The sequence below is a fragment of the Sander vitreus genome, chromosome 15 (assembly GCF_031162955.1).
Source record: "Sander vitreus isolate 19-12246 chromosome 15, sanVit1, whole genome shotgun sequence".
Lineage (NCBI taxonomy): Eukaryota > Metazoa > Chordata > Actinopteri > Perciformes > Percidae > Sander > Sander vitreus.
The window spans coordinates 8,213,962-8,233,990 of NC_135869.1; the positions used below are offsets into that span (position 1 = coordinate 8,213,962).

Genomic DNA, 20,029 nt, shown 5'->3' on the forward strand with positions numbered 1-20,029 from the left:
CTTGTTGAAATATATAAAGAAAGTGGAAAAGAGATTACATGGTCCCCTCTGATATGGTTCAGGATGAGCACAGAGCTGCCTGCACAGGACTGAACCACTGACCCCAAAACATAATGAGCACTAAAATAGCCCATGAGCACAGTACTTGAACTTGTACACTGCATGGTGATATATTTTCACTGTGTTACTCCGCAGCCTGCAACAATAACTAACCAGTCAGAGTCAGTGAGTGGGTCTAAATGACTGAAAGCCAAGGAACTCACTGACAGTGTCTGTCATTCATTTATGTTGAAATGTCAGTCTGGAGCTTCAACTGCACAATATTGAACAGACTTTTATAGAGGCGACCTTAACCTTCATAGTCTTCTGATGTGCTATGTGTTGTGTCAGTTACATGTATATTTTGTAACCATCACACCCCTTTAATTGCCTATTATTCCTGTATTTTTCCATTACGTTCTTCAAGGCACTTTTCCGTCTCGTGGTTTATACAAACCTGTTTTTCATCACATTAACATAAAATGTATAGAAAAAGCACAAGATGGAAGCAGATTTCCTATATTTTTTAAATTTACCACTAAAATACTTGTACGTGATAATAAAGTAAGGCAGGATGTTTTTTTTTACCCCATTAAGCGATTATAACCAGGTGCTAGAAAACATTTTTAGACAACAAAATAAAACAACTTAACAAAAAATGAAAACATTTTGTGCCATTTTTGCCAAATAGTGACAAAAAAACAAGCTCAGAGACAGGCGAAATGGACAACTGCGCTAAATAAGTAATTTACTGTCCCCTAAGAAACAAGCACTCCCAGGATTCTGTAGTTAAAAAAAAAATACATATATATATATATATATATATATATATATATATTTGTAGGCTTTGAGGGTAAAAGACAAATACTGTATTTACTGTAGTCTATTTCAATATAGTGTTGCTGCCAATAGGTCTCTCTTTAGTCTTTACATGCTTATTAGTACATGATGTGTGCTTCATATTTACACGTCACAATGAGGAGGGCCCCCAAACCAAATCCTGCTTACACCCCCAAAAGTCGAGGGCTGGCCCGGTTCTTTCCATTGCGGATGATCTATTTAACACAAAAAAAACTGACTCGTTAATCACGACATGGACCAACATTTTTATAATTAAAACACGCACCGCTTGGACTATAAATTCTGATTTATTATTCAAACATATTCCCTGTAACAGTTAGCCATGATAGTGGTTTGTCAAAATAACATACAGTAAAGCACACATACACAATGAATGAACCCCAGAGAGAAAGCAGGTAGTGAAAGTGAACGATACTGGATTAAATCATTAGACTTTTTTTTTTTTTTTTTTAACACAAACACGATACCAGAAATTTGAATGACAAGACTGGAAACAGTGTTCAGGAACATTTAATGTAGACGAATTAAAACACACATAAAACACATTGACCTCCATCCTACATCTTTAATCCATTCCCCTTAGCATGGAAAGAATAAACAATAAATCACATAAAGGAGACATTCATTTCCCAGTGTTTACATGTCTTTAGTGTTTTTATTGTTCCAGCTCTGTCACCTGGAACCAGGATAATAATGAACTACTGTCTGTCCCTCTCACAGCTCAGACGCATGTTTGATGTGCTGAATGCAGACCACACCAGACACACATTCCCATCAAAGCACTGCTGTGTCTCTGAAACATCATGACCCCGACACCAACTTCAAAAAGGTAAAACGTACCATTTATTTAAAAGTCAAATGTTGACATCCCCACCCAATTAAAACCTATTAGAGAAGACGCAACCTTCACTATTTACCTTTTTGAAATTGTAGTACAGGATGGAATCATTGCCCCCCCCCCCCCACAGATAGTGAGGGATTATTAAAACAGAGAGCGTCCATCAGCGTTAATATTTTATTTAAGCCTGCTGTTTCGAGGTCACAACTTAATTGTTTTGTTTTTTAGGCCTAATATTCTGAGAGAGATTTAACTTTAATGCTATTGTCTTTCAGTACAGTAGACTTCAAAGTCTAAATACGTCCTGATAAAAGACTTATCTACACAGTCACACATATCTTATGACCACCATTATCTCAAGATAGAGGTAATTAAGTTGCGATATAAGTTATGTCAAGACAATGAGATAAGGACGTAAGTATCACAGGTTAATGCCCTAAGAGAAATTAATAAGCACTACAGAAAAAGATATAAAAAAAAAAAAGAAAAAAAAAAGTAATTTGTAAACATGAAAAAACTGTTGATCTTGAGGTAATTACGTTGTGATCTTGCAATAACGGGTTAAAAAAAAAATTAAAAGTATTAGCAACCACAGTCACACTTGACTTCTGTAACAAATCCAAAGTTTTAAATTCTAAAGTGTCTCCGCTGAGTGAACATCTTCGCTCCTCATCACACACTGGGGTGGTGTTTAAATGGATGGCATTATCGAGGGTTAAGTCCTTCAAGCTAGGCAAAAAAAAGTGCAAAGTTGTCTTGAGAAGCAGTTATGATTTTGTATAAAGTACAAGTACAAGTACAGTTGTATGTTACCCAGGCCAGTTTAACATACAAAACACAGAGACAAACAGACAGAGGGATAGATAAACCAAGGCGGCCACAACCAAGAGGGTACAGAGTCCTTATGGAGCTTTGTTATTTCCCATCGGTGCTCCTGACGTCATTTGGAAGTCCCGATTGTTGCTGAACATGGTTGATCGTCAACTGTGAGCAGTCACATAATCCAAACTGTCACTCTGGACAGCACAGGCATGGAAAGAACTCCGGGTAACGCATGATATCCTGCAACAAAACATTTTGTAGGGGGGGAGTTTGGCCTTGGTTAGTGGGGTTTCAGTGTTTTCTCCAGAGTACGTAGGTTATGAGCAGGATGAGGCCTGCCGACAGGCCTGCAATCACAAACTGGTGGATCGACAGGACGTTTTCCAGTGTGTGGATCCTCTCTTCCATGGCACTGGTGTGAAAGTAGTCATAGATGCCAGCTCCAATGCTCCACAGCGCCCACACTGCGTCCAACACCAGCGGCATGGTGAAGCAGACAGCTGCAGCAGGTCAGACAGGCTCTGTCAAAGACTGGAACACAAGGCATACCAAGATCTCAACCGAGGCACTGAACAATGTTAGATCTGAAGGTCAGGCCCCTAACTTTTACTGTAGAATGAAACTGTATTCTGCAGAATTATATTTTTGCTGGCATGCGATTTCAAGTCTTGAAAAGTCCCCTCTGTCAGTGACATTGGACAAAAGCTTACACTTTGAGTAATGTGCAAACGTGTAATTTAATCCCGTTTTACCAGAGAAATATTTTAAAAGTTAGAGACATTTGTTGTTGTAATGCTTTGTATAGTTGAAATCTATGATTATATACGTTTTTCAATTTCCAAAACACTAGGCTTTGCAAAAAACAAAATAAAAAATGAATGTAAAACAAGACCATAACTCAAATTGTTACTTTTTAATTGTAATTTCATTGGAACAATTCATTTAAACAGCACACGTTTTGTTAAACTATATCAATAAGCCGATACAGTTATCGTCCATGTAAAGTTAAACAGCTTTATAGATTAATATTATTTGTTATGACGAATGAAAGAATGGCTCATGACGTCTTAATAATGCTTTGCCTACGTAAACTCGTCTATTTAGTAGGGGTTGATTTAAATTCTACATTTTTTAAAATACAATTAGGCATGCGTAGCACGACTTGCTGGAACGCTGTTACATATGTTCAAACTAACATAAGGTTACAATTACAACAATGTAACTGCACATACTTGTAACACCCGGGCTAGTTCAATATGTAGGAAACAACGTTATTGAATCATCCTCTGCTAGCAAGCTAACGCCTAGCCAGTGTACATATTTGTTCTTACCATACTAGCACTGCTATTTTCAAACCAATATTACTTACAGCATGAGCTACTTGTAAAATGTTCAAGGATCGCACACCGTCCGATGCATGGAAATGCATCATACTTCTGTAGTTATCATGTTTCAGGGAAGTATAAAAAAAACCTGGCTTGAACCACTAGATCTACTTCCGGTTGTGTTCACGATCAAGTTCCCCTTCTCCTGAGAAAGGTAACGTTACGCCAAACTTCATGTAGACTTCATTTGCTAGACTTTTCGGACCATAAAAATATAATTAATACAACATTCCGACCTTGTATTATCACAAAGGCCATCTGCTGTGATATTCGGCTGCATACAAGAAATCTGTCGAGGTGCAAATCTCAGCATTATTTGAATGGGTTCACATCTCATTATCTCCCAAATGGTGTGACATCGTAGAAAATACATTGCCAACCCTTACCAAAAGTTTACTATCGTGTTTTTGAGTATTTATAATAGAGTGGCTTTGGAAAGATTAGGGTAAAAGTGTAACTCTCAACCCGTGTGCTGCTAAATAAAGTCAAAATAGCTGCCAGGCCATCTGAGGTTGAAGTATGCACACTGTGACCCATAAACACTGCCAGGCGCGGTGGCCAAGTGGTAAGGCGTCGGTCTCGTAAACCGAAGATCGCGGGTTCGAACCCCGTCCGTGCCTGACATGTGTGACATCGAACGTGCTCCTTTTTCGTATACACCATTAGTGTGTTGTAAATTTGCATACAATATTTAAAAATGAATGTGTTGTCCACCTAATCGTTTATATAGAAATTCACATAATGATGCAAACATAAATGCAATTTCATTCATATGATTATTATTTGTTAATAAGCAAAAAGAGTGTTATGAGGTTGTGACTGAATGCAACTTCCATTTCCAATAGGAAAAAGAGAGATAAACAGAAGGAAAAAAAAGCCACACACGTGTCACCTCTGCATTGGTTTATTGGTCGACATTTTGGTCACCAGGGTATTTCTCAAGCGTTTTTTTGTTTTGCTATGGAAATGGTTCTTCGGGGGAATTAATTCCCTGCACCACAAAGGAGACAAAGCTGTGTGTGTGTGTGTGTGTGTGTGTGTGTTTGTGTGTGCGCGCGCAACTTCTACAAACAACTGCTCTCCTGTTGGAGATAATATCTTAAAAGTCCACAAGAGAGCGCTAAAGTCCATCAAGTTATCATACTGTACTGCCACACTGTTATTTATCGTTTGTCACGACATCCAAGTTGCCATATGGTATATAATGAATATTTAGACGACTCTACTTGTCTGACCTTACTATGTCTTGAGAAGCAGTTATGATTTTGTATAAAGTTTTGTGTTGTGATGTTAGTGCACTTCCACAACCTACTGAAAACTCCTAAAATATATTTTTATTTTTAATATATCCAAATGATGAATATCATATCAACATTAGACCACAATAAATTAGAACAAATATGTTGAAGTGTACTGCCACAACCTACTGAAAACTCTTAAACATATATTCAACATTTTGGTAAACTATATTCAACATATTCCATGCAGCACAATAATCGTTTAATCTTGGTTTCATTATTGTTGGAAGCCAAAATCATAATTAAGAAAAATTCAATTTGATTAATCGCCCAGCCCTAATAATAATATTGTAATATATTCCACCACAACAGAATTGTCATCATATGCTTTTTATTGGACTGAGTGTAAGAAATGAGTTTACATCTTCATTACATCAGAGCACAGACCTGCATTTTGATCAACAAGTCATCTTCATATATTCTATGTCATACAGGTGTAATGTGGATGTGCAGAGCTTTATATTGCTTTATTTGAAATTCTGAAATGATTCCAGCATGTCGTGTGTGTGTGTGAGCCTTAAAGCTAATGCTGAGTACTAACAACCACCACCTCCCCGTTAATTTTAAGCTCTGTGGTTTCCCAGTTGAAAACATTTCCTCTTGGTACTCTCTTCCCAGAGAACATGTCTTGGATCATGCGGTCTGAGAGGACGGAGTCCCACAAATTAATATCACTGATCTCCCCAACAAAACTCTGCTTGGCATCAAATGCACCCGAGTAACTATCCAGATCTTGTCCGATGATAACCTTGCCTCCGGGTTTGACTGTGTGACCCTTCTTGAAAATTTTGGTCAAGCTTTTCCTCCCATCCATGAAGAGAGCGGCCGCACCTGAGCTGGAATCCCAGGTGACACACAGGTGGGTCTGCAGGGCGCCGATCTCAGGGACTCGGAAAAATACAGGTTCATCCACCAGGTAAAAGGACAATCTAAACACACATATTCATAACAGTACAGAGGGTTTAACAATGCAACATTCAAATAACACACAGTTATTGTACTGTATTACCTTAATTGTGTGATCATATAAAACTATTTTTAATGTAATAACCCATGAATACATGTCAAAATTATTGGTAGCAGTAGTAATATTGTTGTTATGAGTATTAGCTAATTTTATTTCAGTTGTTTCATTTGTAGTAGCAGTAGTATTGTAAGCAAAAGTAGATTATTCTTTGTAGTATCAGTACTTGTTGTAGTAGTAGCTGTAGTAGCAGAAGTATTGGAAGTAGCAGTTGTAGTACTTGCTAGTAGTAGAATAGTCTTTATTGTCGTGGTACATGTATAACGAAATTGGATACAGTCCTATCATTAAAAAACATCTGAAAAAAGTGCAAAGCAGGTGAAAAAAAATAAATATAAAAGAGCCTTTAAAAGTCGCTATAAAAATATATCAAAGAGGTAGTTTTAAAAAAAGATCCATCCTTAAAAGGTAGCATTAAGTGCAGGTATGGCTTTTGGAAAAGGATGTTCTGATTCAGTTGTTTTTATAACATAATAGTCCTGAAACGTCTGCATGAGGGCAGTAGTTTAAACAGGGTGACCAGGGGTCAGGCGGATCTTTAAGTATGCTCTGGGCTTTTTTGAGGCAGCGGAAGTATAAGTACTGGTATTAGTAACGTTGTTAGTAGTCCTTACTAGTAGTGACTAGAAGCAGTAGTAGTGGTAGCATATTGTTCTACTAGTACTTTAAGTAGATAGTAAAACTTGTATTGTTGTAACTGTAATGTTCCACCAAAACAAGTTCCTTCCAGAGGCTATTTTGCAGCTGCACCAGGACTCCCTGCAGTGCTTGCTTACCGCACAGAGCTCCTGCAAAATAGCCTCAGGAAGGAACTTGTTTTGGTGGAACATGTGTACGTTCAAAGGTTGTTTTAGTCGTGCAACAGAAAACTCAGATTGAAGACTCTTCAGTTCAAGTTTGACCCACTCCCCTGTCCCTTGAATTATTTATTAAAGGACACTTTATGTTTATAAATTGTATTGGATATCTTGCCTCTAAGTCCCCTGGGTTGCCACAGTCTGTAGTAGAATTGATAGATCACTAAATACTGTCAAATGTTACATTCAGAATATCGGCGTTTAGTTGTGTCTACCTGCTCACACCACACATTCAGCTCGTCATAGTCTTTGGTCCGGTACGCAAACAGGACGATGTCGCGCCTACCGGTGAGCTCTGTAGCCACGCGCATGCACAGAGTGAAAGCCCTCAGGTTCAGGGGCTTCAGAGGGACCATCTCCACATAACTGGTACTCGTCTCCGAGGGGAACACCAAGGTCTTAATGCTCTCACTCTCTGAGAGAAGAAAAACAAAAACATACAAGATATATTAGATGTGTTTATGTTCAAAATATATGTGCAATATATGTATAATTCAGAAAAGGGTGGTTTTAGTCTATTTCTATTTTTTTTTTTTTTTAGGATGTTTTTTTTTTGTCTCATTCCTTCTGTGTAAAAGCAACACAACTAAAGCCTAATTTGTATGCATCTTTATTGTCTGTACTGTACTGTATTGTCTCCTTAGGATTTTATTCTTATGCACCTCATCTACTAGCAGCAGAGTTTCTGTCCAGCTACCGTTTAGCACTTTCTCGATTCATCAATCGTTTTGTCTAGAATACAGAAAAAATGAAGTTTCCAGACCCTATGGTCATGTCTTAAAATATCTTGTTTTATACAACTAAAAGTCCAAAACCCCCAAATATTCAGTTATTACTACTACTACTACTATAGAAAACTGTCAAACAGGAAAAAAATTGCATTTCAATTGGAAAGACAGATTTTTTTAAAAACCATTTATTTTCTCTTCATCAACCTCTTGATTAATGGACTAATCGTTTTTATTCTAGTTAAATTTTCAGACCAGTGCCCCTAAATTAAAAACGAAACATGAAATGTATACTTTTTATTTATGCACAGGTATGCACATGAAGACACAAGGGAAAAGAAAGATATACAATTACCGGCCAACATCGTGGAGACGGCAACAAGGAACAGGACGGCGTAAAGTCTCATTTTGTCTGAGCAAACCTGCAGAAAAAAAGACTTTACTCTTTAACTCATTCCACACATAATGCTATTTTAAAGTGCTCATATTATGCTTTTTGGCTTTTTCCCTTTCCTTTATTATGTTATATATCTTTTTTGTGCATGTAATCGGTTTACAAAGTGTAAAAGCCCAAAGTCCACCCCAAAGGCACTTACCATCTCCAACAGAAAACACAGCTCTATTGTAGTCCAGCCTTTACTTCCGTGACGAACATGCGTCACTTTGTAACACGTGTTATATGTTATGGTTTTGGTGTTTTGTCTTGTCTTATCGTAGTCTGTTTTCCTGTCATTTTTGTAGCCTGGTTTTCTGTCATGTCTTGTTTCCTCTGTTGTGTGATTATCGGTCTTGTTTTATGTTCTGTTTCCTGTTTTATTTTGATAGTCTGTTCTCTGTCTTGTCTAGTTTTACTCCCTGTGTGTGCCTGATGCTTCCGCCCTTGTGTCACCTGTCTCTTGTTTCCTCGTTACCCTCTGTATTTAGTCTTTGTGTTCCCCTTGTCCTGTGTCAGATCATTGTATGTTGTTTGGAGTGTCTGTGTGTCATCTACCCTGTTGGTCTCGGTGTTCCTGATGTTTTGCCTGTTCCTGTTTTGATTCTGCCTGTTCCTGTTTTTGTTGGAAGTTATGCTGATAACATATAGCATTCCAATTACGCCCTTTAACAGTACTCTGTACATTACAGAAACGTATACAGAACATATTACAACACGTACAATGTCTCTGCACGTCTACTAAGTGCCGCTCTTTCATCCACAATGTTGCGGTTAGCATTGCTAAAGGCTAGTGTGGCTAGCTTACTCTTCGTCATATAATTAACTTCATTACTTCACAATGTGCGAATATGCTGTGTTAAAACACTGTCCTCAGCCCATATACACATTCACATAACACTGTTAACCAATAACACATATTATAGGAGACTCATACCTGAAAAGGGGAGTAGTTGAATGAAAGTTGCACGGACACAAACTTTCCTCAGAAAGTGTAATGAGAAAGCGACGTGCACCGCAATTTATACTATGGTCTGGGTGAATACTAGATTGTGATTGGCTTCAGGGTGTCCATAAAAAAAGTGATGTAGGATATTTACTAAAGGACTTCCAGTGAAACTGACTGTTTACTGTTCTAAATGATTGACTTCGGGGGAAGCAATGATGAAAAATAAGATCTCACAAAAGTACTGTACTGTAACTGCTGCAACTGACAATAACAACTTTAACCTACCTACCATTACAATTACTCAATATGAACCCTCAACTGCTGTTACTCAACTGCTTGATCTGACTTACCGGTAGGCTACTGATAACATGACATGTGGAAGGTAATAGTAATTACTGCTGTATGTCTGTTCATCTCTTACCTCCTACAGTTTTACTTGCATTTAAATAAAATAAAAAAAGCTGTGGTAGATAAAAATTGTGCATGAGTCAAACACAAAAAAAGGTCAAATGTATCAGATTGAGAAATACAAGTTGGCTAAGTTCCGTTGAAATGTATCTCACTTACTGTAATAACTAGTTCAGTCAGAATTATAACATAATGATTATTAGTGCAGGGGAACAGTGTCATGCAGTTTAAAAAGGGCTCGCCCAACAACACAAATCCGGGTTCAACTCAATAAAACTGCAATAAAATAAATACATTGGAGCTTCATGTGAACTCCCTCCAAACAGGTGCTTAGACGGACTAGAAGTTGTTCGTGCAGTTACAAAAACAGGATCCAGTTGCGTTCAACTGAACATGGAACATTGAACCCGGATTTGTGTTGTTGGGCGAGCCCTTTTTAAACTGCATGACACTGTTCCCCTGCACTAATAATCATTATGTTATAATTCTGACTGAACTAGTTATTACAGTGAGATACATTTCAACGGAACTTAGCCAACTTGTATTTCTCAATCTGATACATTTGACCTTTTTTTGTGTTTGACTCATGCACAATTTTTATCTACCACAGCTTTTTTTATTTTATTTAAATGCAAGTAAAACTGTAGGAGGTAAGAGATGAACAGACATACAGCAGTAATTACTATTACCTTCCACATGTCATGTTATCAGTAGCCTACCGGTAAGTCAGATCAAGCAGTTGAGTAACAGCAGTTGAGGGTTCATATTGAGTAATTGTAATGGTAGGTAGGTTAAAGTTGTTATTGTCAGTTGCAGCAGTTACAGTACAGTACTTTTGTGAGATCTTATTTTTCATCATTGCTTCCCCCGAAGTCAATCATTTAGAACAGTAAACAGTCAGTTTCACTGGAAGTCCTTTAGTAAATATCCTACATCACTTTTTTTATGGACACCCTGAAGCCAATCACAATCTAGTATTCACCCAGACCATAGTATAAATTGCGGTGCACGTCGCTTTCTCATTAGTGTCCGTGCAACTTTCATTCAACTACTCCCCTTTTCAGGTATGAGTCTCCTATAATATGTGTTATTGGTTAACAGTGTTATGTGAATGTGTATATGGGCTGAGGACAGTGTTTTAACACAGCATATTCGCACATTGTGAAGTAATGAAGTTAATTATATGACGAAGAGTAAGCTAGCCACACTAGCCTTTAGCAATGCTAACCGCAACATTGTGGATGAAAGAGCGGCACTTAGTAGACGTGCAGAGACATTGTACGTGTTGTAATATGTTCTGTATACGTTTCTGTAATGTACAGAGTACTGTTAAAGGGCGTAATTGGAATGCTATATGTTATCAGCATAACTTCCAACAAAAACAGGAACAGGCAGAATCAAAACAGGAACAGGCAAAACATCAGGAACACCGAGACCAACAGGGTAGATGACACACAGACACTCCAAACAACATACAATGATCTGACACAGGACAAGGGGAACACAAAGACTAAATACAGAGGGTAACGAGGAAACAAGAGACAGGTGACACAAGGGCTGGGAAACATCAGGCAATCACAAGAGCGGGAAAACACAGGGAGTAAAACTAGACAAGACAGAGAACAGACTATCAAAATAAAACAGGAAACAGAACATAAAACAAGACCGATAATCACACAACAGAGGAAACAAGACATGACAGAAAACCAGGCTACAAAAATGACAGGAAAACAGACTACGATAAGACAAGACAAAACACCAAAACCATAACATATAACACGTGTTACAAAGTGACGCATGTTCGTCACGGAAGTAAAGGCTGGACTACAATAGAGCTGTGTTTTCTGTTGGAGATGGTAAGTGCCTTTGGGGTGGACTTTGGGCTTTTACACTTTGTAAACCGATTACATGCACAAAAAAGATATATAACATAATAAAGGAAAGGGAAAAAGCCAAAAAGCATAATATGAGCACTTTAAAATAGCATTATGTGTGGAATGAGTTAAAGAGTAAAGTCTTTTTTTCTGCAGGTTTGCTCAGACAAAATGAGACTTTACGCCGTCCTGTTCCTTGTTGCCGTCTCCACGATGTTGGCCGGTAATTGTATATCTTTCTTTTCCCTTGTGTCTTCATGTGCATACCTGTGCATAAATAAAAAGTATACATTTCATGTTTCGTTTTTAATTTAGGGGCACTGGTCTGAAAATTTAACTAGAATAAAAACGATTAGTCCATTAATCAAGAGGTTGATGAAGAGAAAATAAATGGTTTAAAAATGGTTTTAAAAAAAATCTGTCTTTCCAATTGAAATGCAATTTTTTTTCCTGTTTGACAGTTTTTCTATAGTAGTAGTAGTAGTAGTAGTAATAACTGAATATTTGGGGGTTTTTGGACTTTTAGTTGGATAAAACAAGATATTTTAAGACATGACCATAGGGTCTGGAAACTTCATTTTTTCTGTATTCTAGACAAAACGATTGATGAATCGAGAAAGTGCTAAACGGTAGCTGGACAGAAACTCTGCTGCTAGTAGATGAGGTGCATAAGAATAAAATCCTAAGGAGACAATACAGTACAGTACAGACAATAAAGATGCATACAAATTAGGCTTTAGTTGTGTTGCTTTTACACAGAAGGAATGAGACAAAAAAAAATCCCCCAAAAAAAAATAGACTAAAACCACCCTTTTCTGAATTATACATATATTGCACATATATTTTGAACATAAACACATCTAATATATCTTGTATGTTTTTGTTTTTCTTCTCTCAGAGAGTGAGAGCATTAAGACCTTGGTGTTCCCCTCGGAGACGAGTACCAGTTATGTGGAGATGGTCCCTCTGAAGCCCCTGAACCTGAGGGCTTTCACTCTGTGCATGCGCGTGGCTACAGAGCTCACCGGTAGGCGCGACATCGTCCTGTTTGCGTACCGGACCAAAGACTATGACGAGCTGAATGTGTGGTGTGAGCTGGACGGCAGGTAGACACAACTAAACGCCGATATTCTGAATGTAACATTTGACAGTATTTAGTGATCTATCAATTCTACTACAGACTGTGGCAACCCAGGGGACTTAGAGGCAAGATATCCAATACAATTTATAAACATAAAGTGTCCTTTAATAAATAATTCAAGGGACAGGGGAGTGGGTCAAACTTGAACTGAAGAGTCTTCAATCTGAGTTTTCTGTTGCACGACTAAAACAACCTTTGAACGTACACATGTTCCACCAAAACAAGTTCCTTCCTGAGGTTATTTTGCAGGAGCTCTGTGCGGTAAGCAAGCACTGCAGGGAGTCCTGGTGCAGCTGCAAAATAGCCTCTGGAAGGAACTTGTTTTGGTGGAACATTACAGTTACAACAATACAAGTTTTACTATCTACTTAAAGTACTAGTAGAACAATATGCTACCACTACTACTGCTTCTAGTCACTACTAGTAAGGACTACTAACAACGTTACTAATACCAGTACTTATACTTCCGCTGCCTCAAAAAAGCCCAGAGCATACTTAAAGATCCGCCTGACCCCTGGTCACCCTGTTTAAACTACTGCCCTCATGCAGACGTTTCAGGACTATTATGTTATAAAAACAACTGAATCAGAACATCCTTTTCCAAAAGCCATACCTGCACTTAATGCTACCTTTTAAGGATGGATCTTTTTTTAAAACTACCTCTTTGATATATTTTTATAGCGACTTTTAAAGGCTCTTTTATATTTTTATTTTTTTTCACCTGCTTTGCACTTTTTTTTCAGATGTTTTTTTAATGATAGGACTGTATCCAATTTCGTTATACATGTACCACGACAATAAAGACTATTCTACTACTAGCAAGTACTACAACTGCTACTTCCAATACTTCTGCTACTACAGCTACTACTACAACAAGTACTGATACTACAAAGAATAATCTACTTTTGCTTACAATACTACTGCTACTACAAATGAAACAACTGAAATAAAATTAGCTAATACTCATAACAACAATATTACTACTGCTACCAATAATTTTGACATGTATTCATGGGTTATTACATTAAAAATAGTTTTATATGATCACACAATTAAGGTAATACAGTACAATAACTGTGTGTTATTTGAATGTTGCATTGTTAAACCCTCTGTACTGTTATGAATATGTGTGTTTAGATTGTCCTTTTACCTGGTGGATGAACCTGTATTTTTCCGAGTCCCTGAGATCGGCGCCCTGCAGACCCACCTGTGTGTCACCTGGGATTCCAGCTCAGGTGCGGCCGCTCTCTTCATGGATGGGAGGAAAAGCTTGACCAAAATTTTCAAGAAGGGTCACACAGTCAAACCCGGAGGCAAGGTTATCATCGGACAAGATCTGGATAGTTACTCGGGTGCATTTGATGCCAAGCAGAGTTTTGTTGGGGAGATCAGTGATATTAATTTGTGGGACTCCGTCCTCTCAGACCGCATGATCCAAGACATGTTCTCTGGGAAGAGAGTACCAAGAGGAAATGTTTTCAACTGGGAAACCACAGAGCTTAAAATTAACGGGGAGGTGGTGGTTGTTAGTACTCAGCATTAGCTTTAAGGCTCACACACACACACGACATGCTGGAATCATTTCAGAATTTCAAATAAAGCAATATAAAGCTCTGCACATCCACATTACACCTGTATGACATAGAATATATGAAGATGACTTGTTGATCAAAATGCAGGTCTGTGCTCTGATGTAATGAAGATGTAAACTCATTTCTTACACTCAGTCCAATAAAAAGCATATGATGACAATTCTGTTGTGGTGGAATATATTACAATATTATTATTAGGGCTGGGCGATTAATCAAATTGAATTTTTCTTAATTATGATTTTGGCTTCCAACAATAATGAAACCAAGATTAAATGACTAATTTATTGTGGTCTAATGTTGATATATTGTATTTATTATTTTTATATATTCAAAATATATTTTAGGAGTTTTCAGTAGGTTGTGGAAGTGCACTAACATCACAACACATTAATTTGGGTCCAATTTTGTTTGTATTATTTATTTAAATGTATATATTTTTATTTACAAACATTTTAAATTAGTTTTTCAGTTGAATTATATTTAAAGTTCAAGAAATCCAGTGTTTAAAAGACTCAATGTAAGGTGTTTCCAAAGTCAATAAATAATTGTGATCTCAATATTGACCAAACCTAACATGATTATTGCACTTTTTTAGTTGATGCTTTAAATAGGGTTGCACGATGTTGACAAAATGTGATATTGCGATATTGATTATGAAAATTGTGATATATTAATTTTGATAGTTTTAAACATATGTAAAGTTACAAGTTACAAAAGTTATGCATCAAAATAGATTCTAACAAATTAGGCAAGTTTTCTTACAACACAAGGTTTATTTCAACTGACAGTCATATTGGAGTGGTCCAACATGAATGAATGAATAAATAAATAAATAAATAAATAAATAAAGACCATGTCTCCAGAACAGGACAAGTTATTAAAATATATAAATAAAGAGAACAGGACACAACTTTTCTTTCGCTTCTCTGATTCGTTCCGTTTTGTTGTCTCTATTTATTTCTTCACTTACACTGTCATGTGATGACTATCACTGTGATGTGTGTGCATGACCCCCACAATTGAAAAAAATCCTCAGAATCTGTGTGGCCCTCGCCAATTTAAGGGGTGTGTCATGAACCCTCTTCCTTGAGTCTGTTTTCCTGCCTGACTTTCCTGAACGTAACCTGTTCCTGTTGCCAGGCAACGAGGGCAAGGTGGGAACCAATCGACCCAGTTCAGGATTGCTTCATCCCCTACCTGTTCCCCGGCGGCCCTGGTCCCACCTGGCTTTGTGACTGGTTTGCCCCCATCTGAGGGAAACATGGTTATTCTAACTGTGGTTGACAGATTCAGCAAGTTTGCACACTTTCTGCTCCTCCCTAAGCTTCCTTCTGCCACTGAGACTGCGGCGATCCTTGTCAAGGAAGTTCCCAGAGACATCGTATCCGACCGTGGTCCCCAGTTCACCTCTGCTGTTTGGAAGGCCTTCTGCATTGCCATCGGAGCCCTCCTGAGGATTTCCGACCGGTATCAGCTCCAAGCCAACCGTCACCGTACTCCTGCACCCTCTTATGCTGTGGGGGACAAGGTCTGGTCGGCGACCTGGGATCATCATCTCTACACCATATAAGCTGTGACCTGACATCCATTCCCTGCTCGTTAGCCTAACCAGTATGTTGTGCTTGCGTGTCAGCTTAATCCTTTTGTCAGTTAGCTTTGCTGCTCTGTTGCTTTTGTTTGTTGCTAAACTGATTCCTATTCCTTTTTTTTTGCTTGCTTTTTAAATTGCTGCTAGAGTAAATGCATATATTCCAATATAGTGTATTAATATCATATTTAATCATAAGTATAATATTACTGGTGAAATGGTATTGAACCTATAATCTATTTCGTTTAGGTGCAATACTGCGGGCGATAAAGTCCTAGGCCTACTAATTCCATTCTGAGGCTGCAGCACCATCATTAACAGAATTATAATTCATTATCTTTTATTTCAAAGGGTTTACATCATTCACTTGCAATACTGTGGAACTCCTTTTGAATGGCTCTTACTGGTTTGTGTCCAGGGAACACTACAAAAACGTTTAAAAAACGTTTCAGAGCGAGTCACTCTTCTGACGGCTCTGCATACAGTGGCTTTACCAATATGCTCCGCATCACCAATGTTGTAAAGAAAACTGCGGTTGCAAAAAGAATGTAATGCGACACAAATGGGATGTAGAGCATGTCCACGATGGGTGACGCTAGTGATATGAGGACGATAAGGTTATGTAAGCTACATAACTGATAGACTGGGAAGAAAAACGATACCGCTCAAATAGGTAGTTATCTGGAAATCAAAATGCATCTATAGTCGGGGCCTCAATATCATCTCAACACCCTGCGAAGTAATACAGCTTCTTCGTCAACGGGATCATCGACAAAAGGAAATGCCATGTTTTGAGAAAAAAAAAGTTTCATAGTCTTAGTCATATTAGTCGTTTTATAGTAACATGGTTATTAAACCAACCCTGTTTTTTTATTCATGCAGGTACAGTAACAAACTGCGCTAAAATGCGCCTGATACAGACTGAATGAATGAGGAAATGAAAGAGCGCTGTACTGAGAGAAACTCGATGTTAATTGAAGAAAACCTGCTCCCCACCAGGTTAGGTTCACAGACTCAGTTACCATAGTAACTGACTCTGAGGGTAAGTTACCTCTCTTTCTGAAACAGAAAACCCAGAGTTTCCCTCATCTCAGGGTTAACAAACTTAGAGTTTTCACTAAACCTGCTTTCTGAAACGGACCCCTGGTCTGCATTTGGGTTCTGTATCTGAGAAACTGTCACAGGGTGATCTCATCCGTGAGTGATAAGTGACAACGGTGATGTTCTGATGTTGTAGTCGCATCTGCGCACGCGCGCGCACACACACACACACACACACACACACACACACACACACACACACACACAATCTACATAAATTGCTCCTGTATATTTCATATTGACACTCGCTGCCTTTTTTAATTTTTTATTGTTTATATTTACTTTGTATGACATTTGTTGTTATTCTTTGTGTACAATAGATTTGAACAGATTTGCATACAATTTTACATAAACAACATTCTGTATTTGTCAATATTCACTTATGTACAACAATGCATAAACAAAACATGCCTAATTGTACCTGCATGTAATATCCTCGGCTACCTGTTTTCTGAAGTTGTGATACTTCATCTACTAGCTTGATATCACTGCAGTTATGGTCAAGTTGATCCAAGAGGGTAGAATGGAGTTTACTTGGGACGGGACATTTTATTTCGAGTAGGACAGATGAGTCAATTGCCCCATCTGGGCTGGCTGACACCCTGGCTCTGTGACACTAACCACAATGCCCCTATGTGTAATACTCATGCCTTGCTCTCGAAGTGCATTACCAGCAACCACCTCATTCTCCTTACCATAATTTGTGGCATAGTTGCCACGAAAGGAGGGGTAGAGGTGCTCTGCCATGAACTTATCAGGATTAGTGGATGCTCTAGAAGGAACCTTTTTAGCTGAACTTGCAGTTATTCTCCATTTTCTTGCATTGTGCCACAAATCGGAAGAACTCTGCTCCCTTGTTTCAGGTTCTAAAGTAGAAGCCTGTGCACTGCTCACTTGAACATACAACTCATAGAAACTTTTACATGTCTCACATGTGAGATCAGAACCGACATGGGTTTGATGGGGTCTTAAAAATCTTGCACCTACTGCAGTATTTGCAAGGCTACAGGGTTGCACTACTGGTTTTACACTGTAACACTTGCCCAATAGACTGTTTTTTAACAGGAAAAGTGGCTTTGTTGGGTCTTTGTCTACATTATTTATAAATTCTGCATGGGACATATATTGTGGGGTGTTTGGTAGTGGCTGAGCACCTGACACCCTAATGCTAAATTCATCCCCTGCCCTGTGGTGGCTGAAGTTTATGTCCCTCAGTCGTTTCAGCTCAAGGTTCCCGACTGTCCCTGCATTCCACCTGCACTGCTCATCTGTACATGCAAGCCCTGGCTTCCCGGTAGTAACTGCATTCTCAACCTGTAATGAGCACATTCACCTAATATGTTACCAGAGTCTTATCTATATCCATTTGCCATGTGTTTCAGATTTTGTCATCCCCACATCGCTAAACTAAATCGAAAAAAACATTCATCAAAAGTGATCACATTATTTTTATTAAATCACAGATAAAAACAAAAGGAAGGCTTGTTTGGTGCATATTTATCCATGTAACTCTCAGTCTCTGCCCCCTAGCAGATGGGTCTGACCGCATACGCGGAGTTTGCCCCCCTGGTGGCTCAAATGGGTAATTGCATTGTTTAAAAAATGAGTGGAATAATAACGTCTGGCATGACCAGATATTTTATAAATATTTTAAATAACACAAAACAACTAAATGGTGGTAGGTAATACATCAGATTTCATATACTGCTTTAGTAAAACAAATATTACCTGGCTGACGATGGGAGCAGCAGGACACAAAAAACGAAACTTAGCCTACTGTTGCAATCTGGACATCTTGCTGTGCCAACCTAAATTTGGGCAAATTTTGGGTTTCCTAAATGCCATGTGTGATGTCAGCTTACTAATTGTGGGATTTGTGTAGATTTGGACTTTTATACGTTTATTACACTTTGTTTAAATGGCGAAGTGGAGAGGCCTCGTTCACCTGTTTGGAGCTGGCTGGTGAATGTGACGCTCTATAGGCCTTGCTGGATACACTGTGACCCTTTTTGTGGATCTACTGATCGCTGTGGATTACTTTTTTTTTCCGTGTCATTGGATTACGGCAAAATACGGATCTTTTTTCTTAACGTGTCTTAACGTTTTATGGTGAGTTTGGAGAGGCATCTCAACAGACTGTAGGTCCAACACTGATTGTTCACCGTTACATTTTAGTTGAATTTAAGCGTCTGTCTATTGCGTTCCAAAACAGCCGTGCCGCGATTGGATTTCATAAGGGCGAATTGTTAAATTGTTACAATGTAATTTAAAATCTGCTTTAAAAATAAACATAAATGATTTGGAATATAATGTTCAGCTTCGGCACCTTTACCGGTGTGCTAAAATATACAATGACGAAGCCTAGTGACAAGTCCATAGCAACCAGTGTTGAATTGTTATTTCCCATTGTCCTTTGCTGAATGGTCTCAATATTTTATTGTTTTATTTCATGTGAATACTAGTTTACTAGAGGAGTAACTTAGTATTTGAAGTAATGCAGTAATGCATGAAGTGTGCATTTAGTTTCCATGCTTATTGTGTTTCCACAACAATGTTAGTGAGTAAATCTATTGAAATGGCCACCACACCATAACAGAGGAGTGTGATGTGTAAGATAAGAATGCAGAGGTTACATGGCAGCAAAAATCAAATGGCATCTGTATGTCTTTGCTAAGTGCAAACTTGCACGCAAGGGGAGCGTTGTGCCTCTCTTTCCTATCATGTTGGAGGATCATGGAAAAATTATTACTGGCGATGGCAGGGTCAAGTCTTTTTAGGTTAGAGGCCACAAAACTCCTCCGGTGGCCCCTTAATTAAATAACGAACAGTCCCTTATATAAAAACACAAGTGTGTATCTCATAATTCCAAGTCCTCTTAAAAGGTCTGATGAAATAAACACATCAGTGAATTATAAACATGATGTTATGGTTGAATTAACGTTGTGTTTATTCCTTGAAAACAATGTCAAAAAAGATGTGTGCTTCAACCATGGATGTATTAAGTGAACGGATTCAGCGCCCTCTGTTCCGCAAAGTAACTACGTGTAATTACTGACCCTCTGGAACCTGACGGGCGTCAGGACCCAGAGGA

The 20,029-nt window shown here is 38.3% G+C and overlaps 1 protein-coding gene, 1 long non-coding RNA gene, 1 other non-coding gene and 1 pseudogene across 4 annotated transcripts; 2 read left to right on the forward strand and 2 right to left on the reverse strand.

Moving 5' to 3' along the window:
- Nucleotides 1-1,394: 1,394 nt before the first annotated feature.
- Nucleotides 1,395-4,039, reverse strand: LOC144530136 (uncharacterized). Its single transcript, XR_013503085.1, has 2 exons — nucleotides 3,930-4,039; nucleotides 1,395-3,091 (listed from the first exon to the last, which is right to left on the reverse strand). It is a non-coding gene; the product is annotated as an uncharacterized LOC144530136 (long non-coding RNA).
- Nucleotides 4,040-4,493: 454 nt separating this feature from the next.
- trnat-cgu (transfer RNA threonine (anticodon CGU)) lies at nucleotides 4,494-4,565 on the forward strand. Its single transcript has one exon. It is a non-coding gene; the product is annotated as a tRNA-Thr (tRNA).
- A 992-nt stretch (nucleotides 4,566-5,557) lies between these two features.
- Nucleotides 5,558-9,331, reverse strand: LOC144529561 (C-reactive protein pseudogene; annotated as a pseudogene). Its single transcript, XR_013503022.1, has 4 exons — nucleotides 9,223-9,331; nucleotides 8,208-8,274; nucleotides 7,344-7,539; nucleotides 5,558-6,172 (listed from the first exon to the last, which is right to left on the reverse strand). The product of XR_013503022.1 is annotated as a C-reactive protein pseudogene (transcript).
- A 1,339-nt stretch (nucleotides 9,332-10,670) lies between these two features.
- Nucleotides 10,671-14,409, forward strand: LOC144530635 (C-reactive protein-like). The gene is made up of 4 exons (XM_078270280.1): nucleotides 10,671-10,706; nucleotides 11,673-11,739; nucleotides 12,415-12,622; nucleotides 13,795-14,409. The coding sequence occupies exons 2-4, from the start codon at nucleotides 11,688-11,690 to the stop codon at nucleotides 14,198-14,200; spliced, it is 666 nt and encodes a 221-aa protein (XP_078126406.1). The 5' UTR covers nucleotides 10,671-10,706; nucleotides 11,673-11,687; the 3' UTR covers nucleotides 14,201-14,409.
- Nucleotides 14,410-20,029: the final 5,620 nt, after the last annotated feature.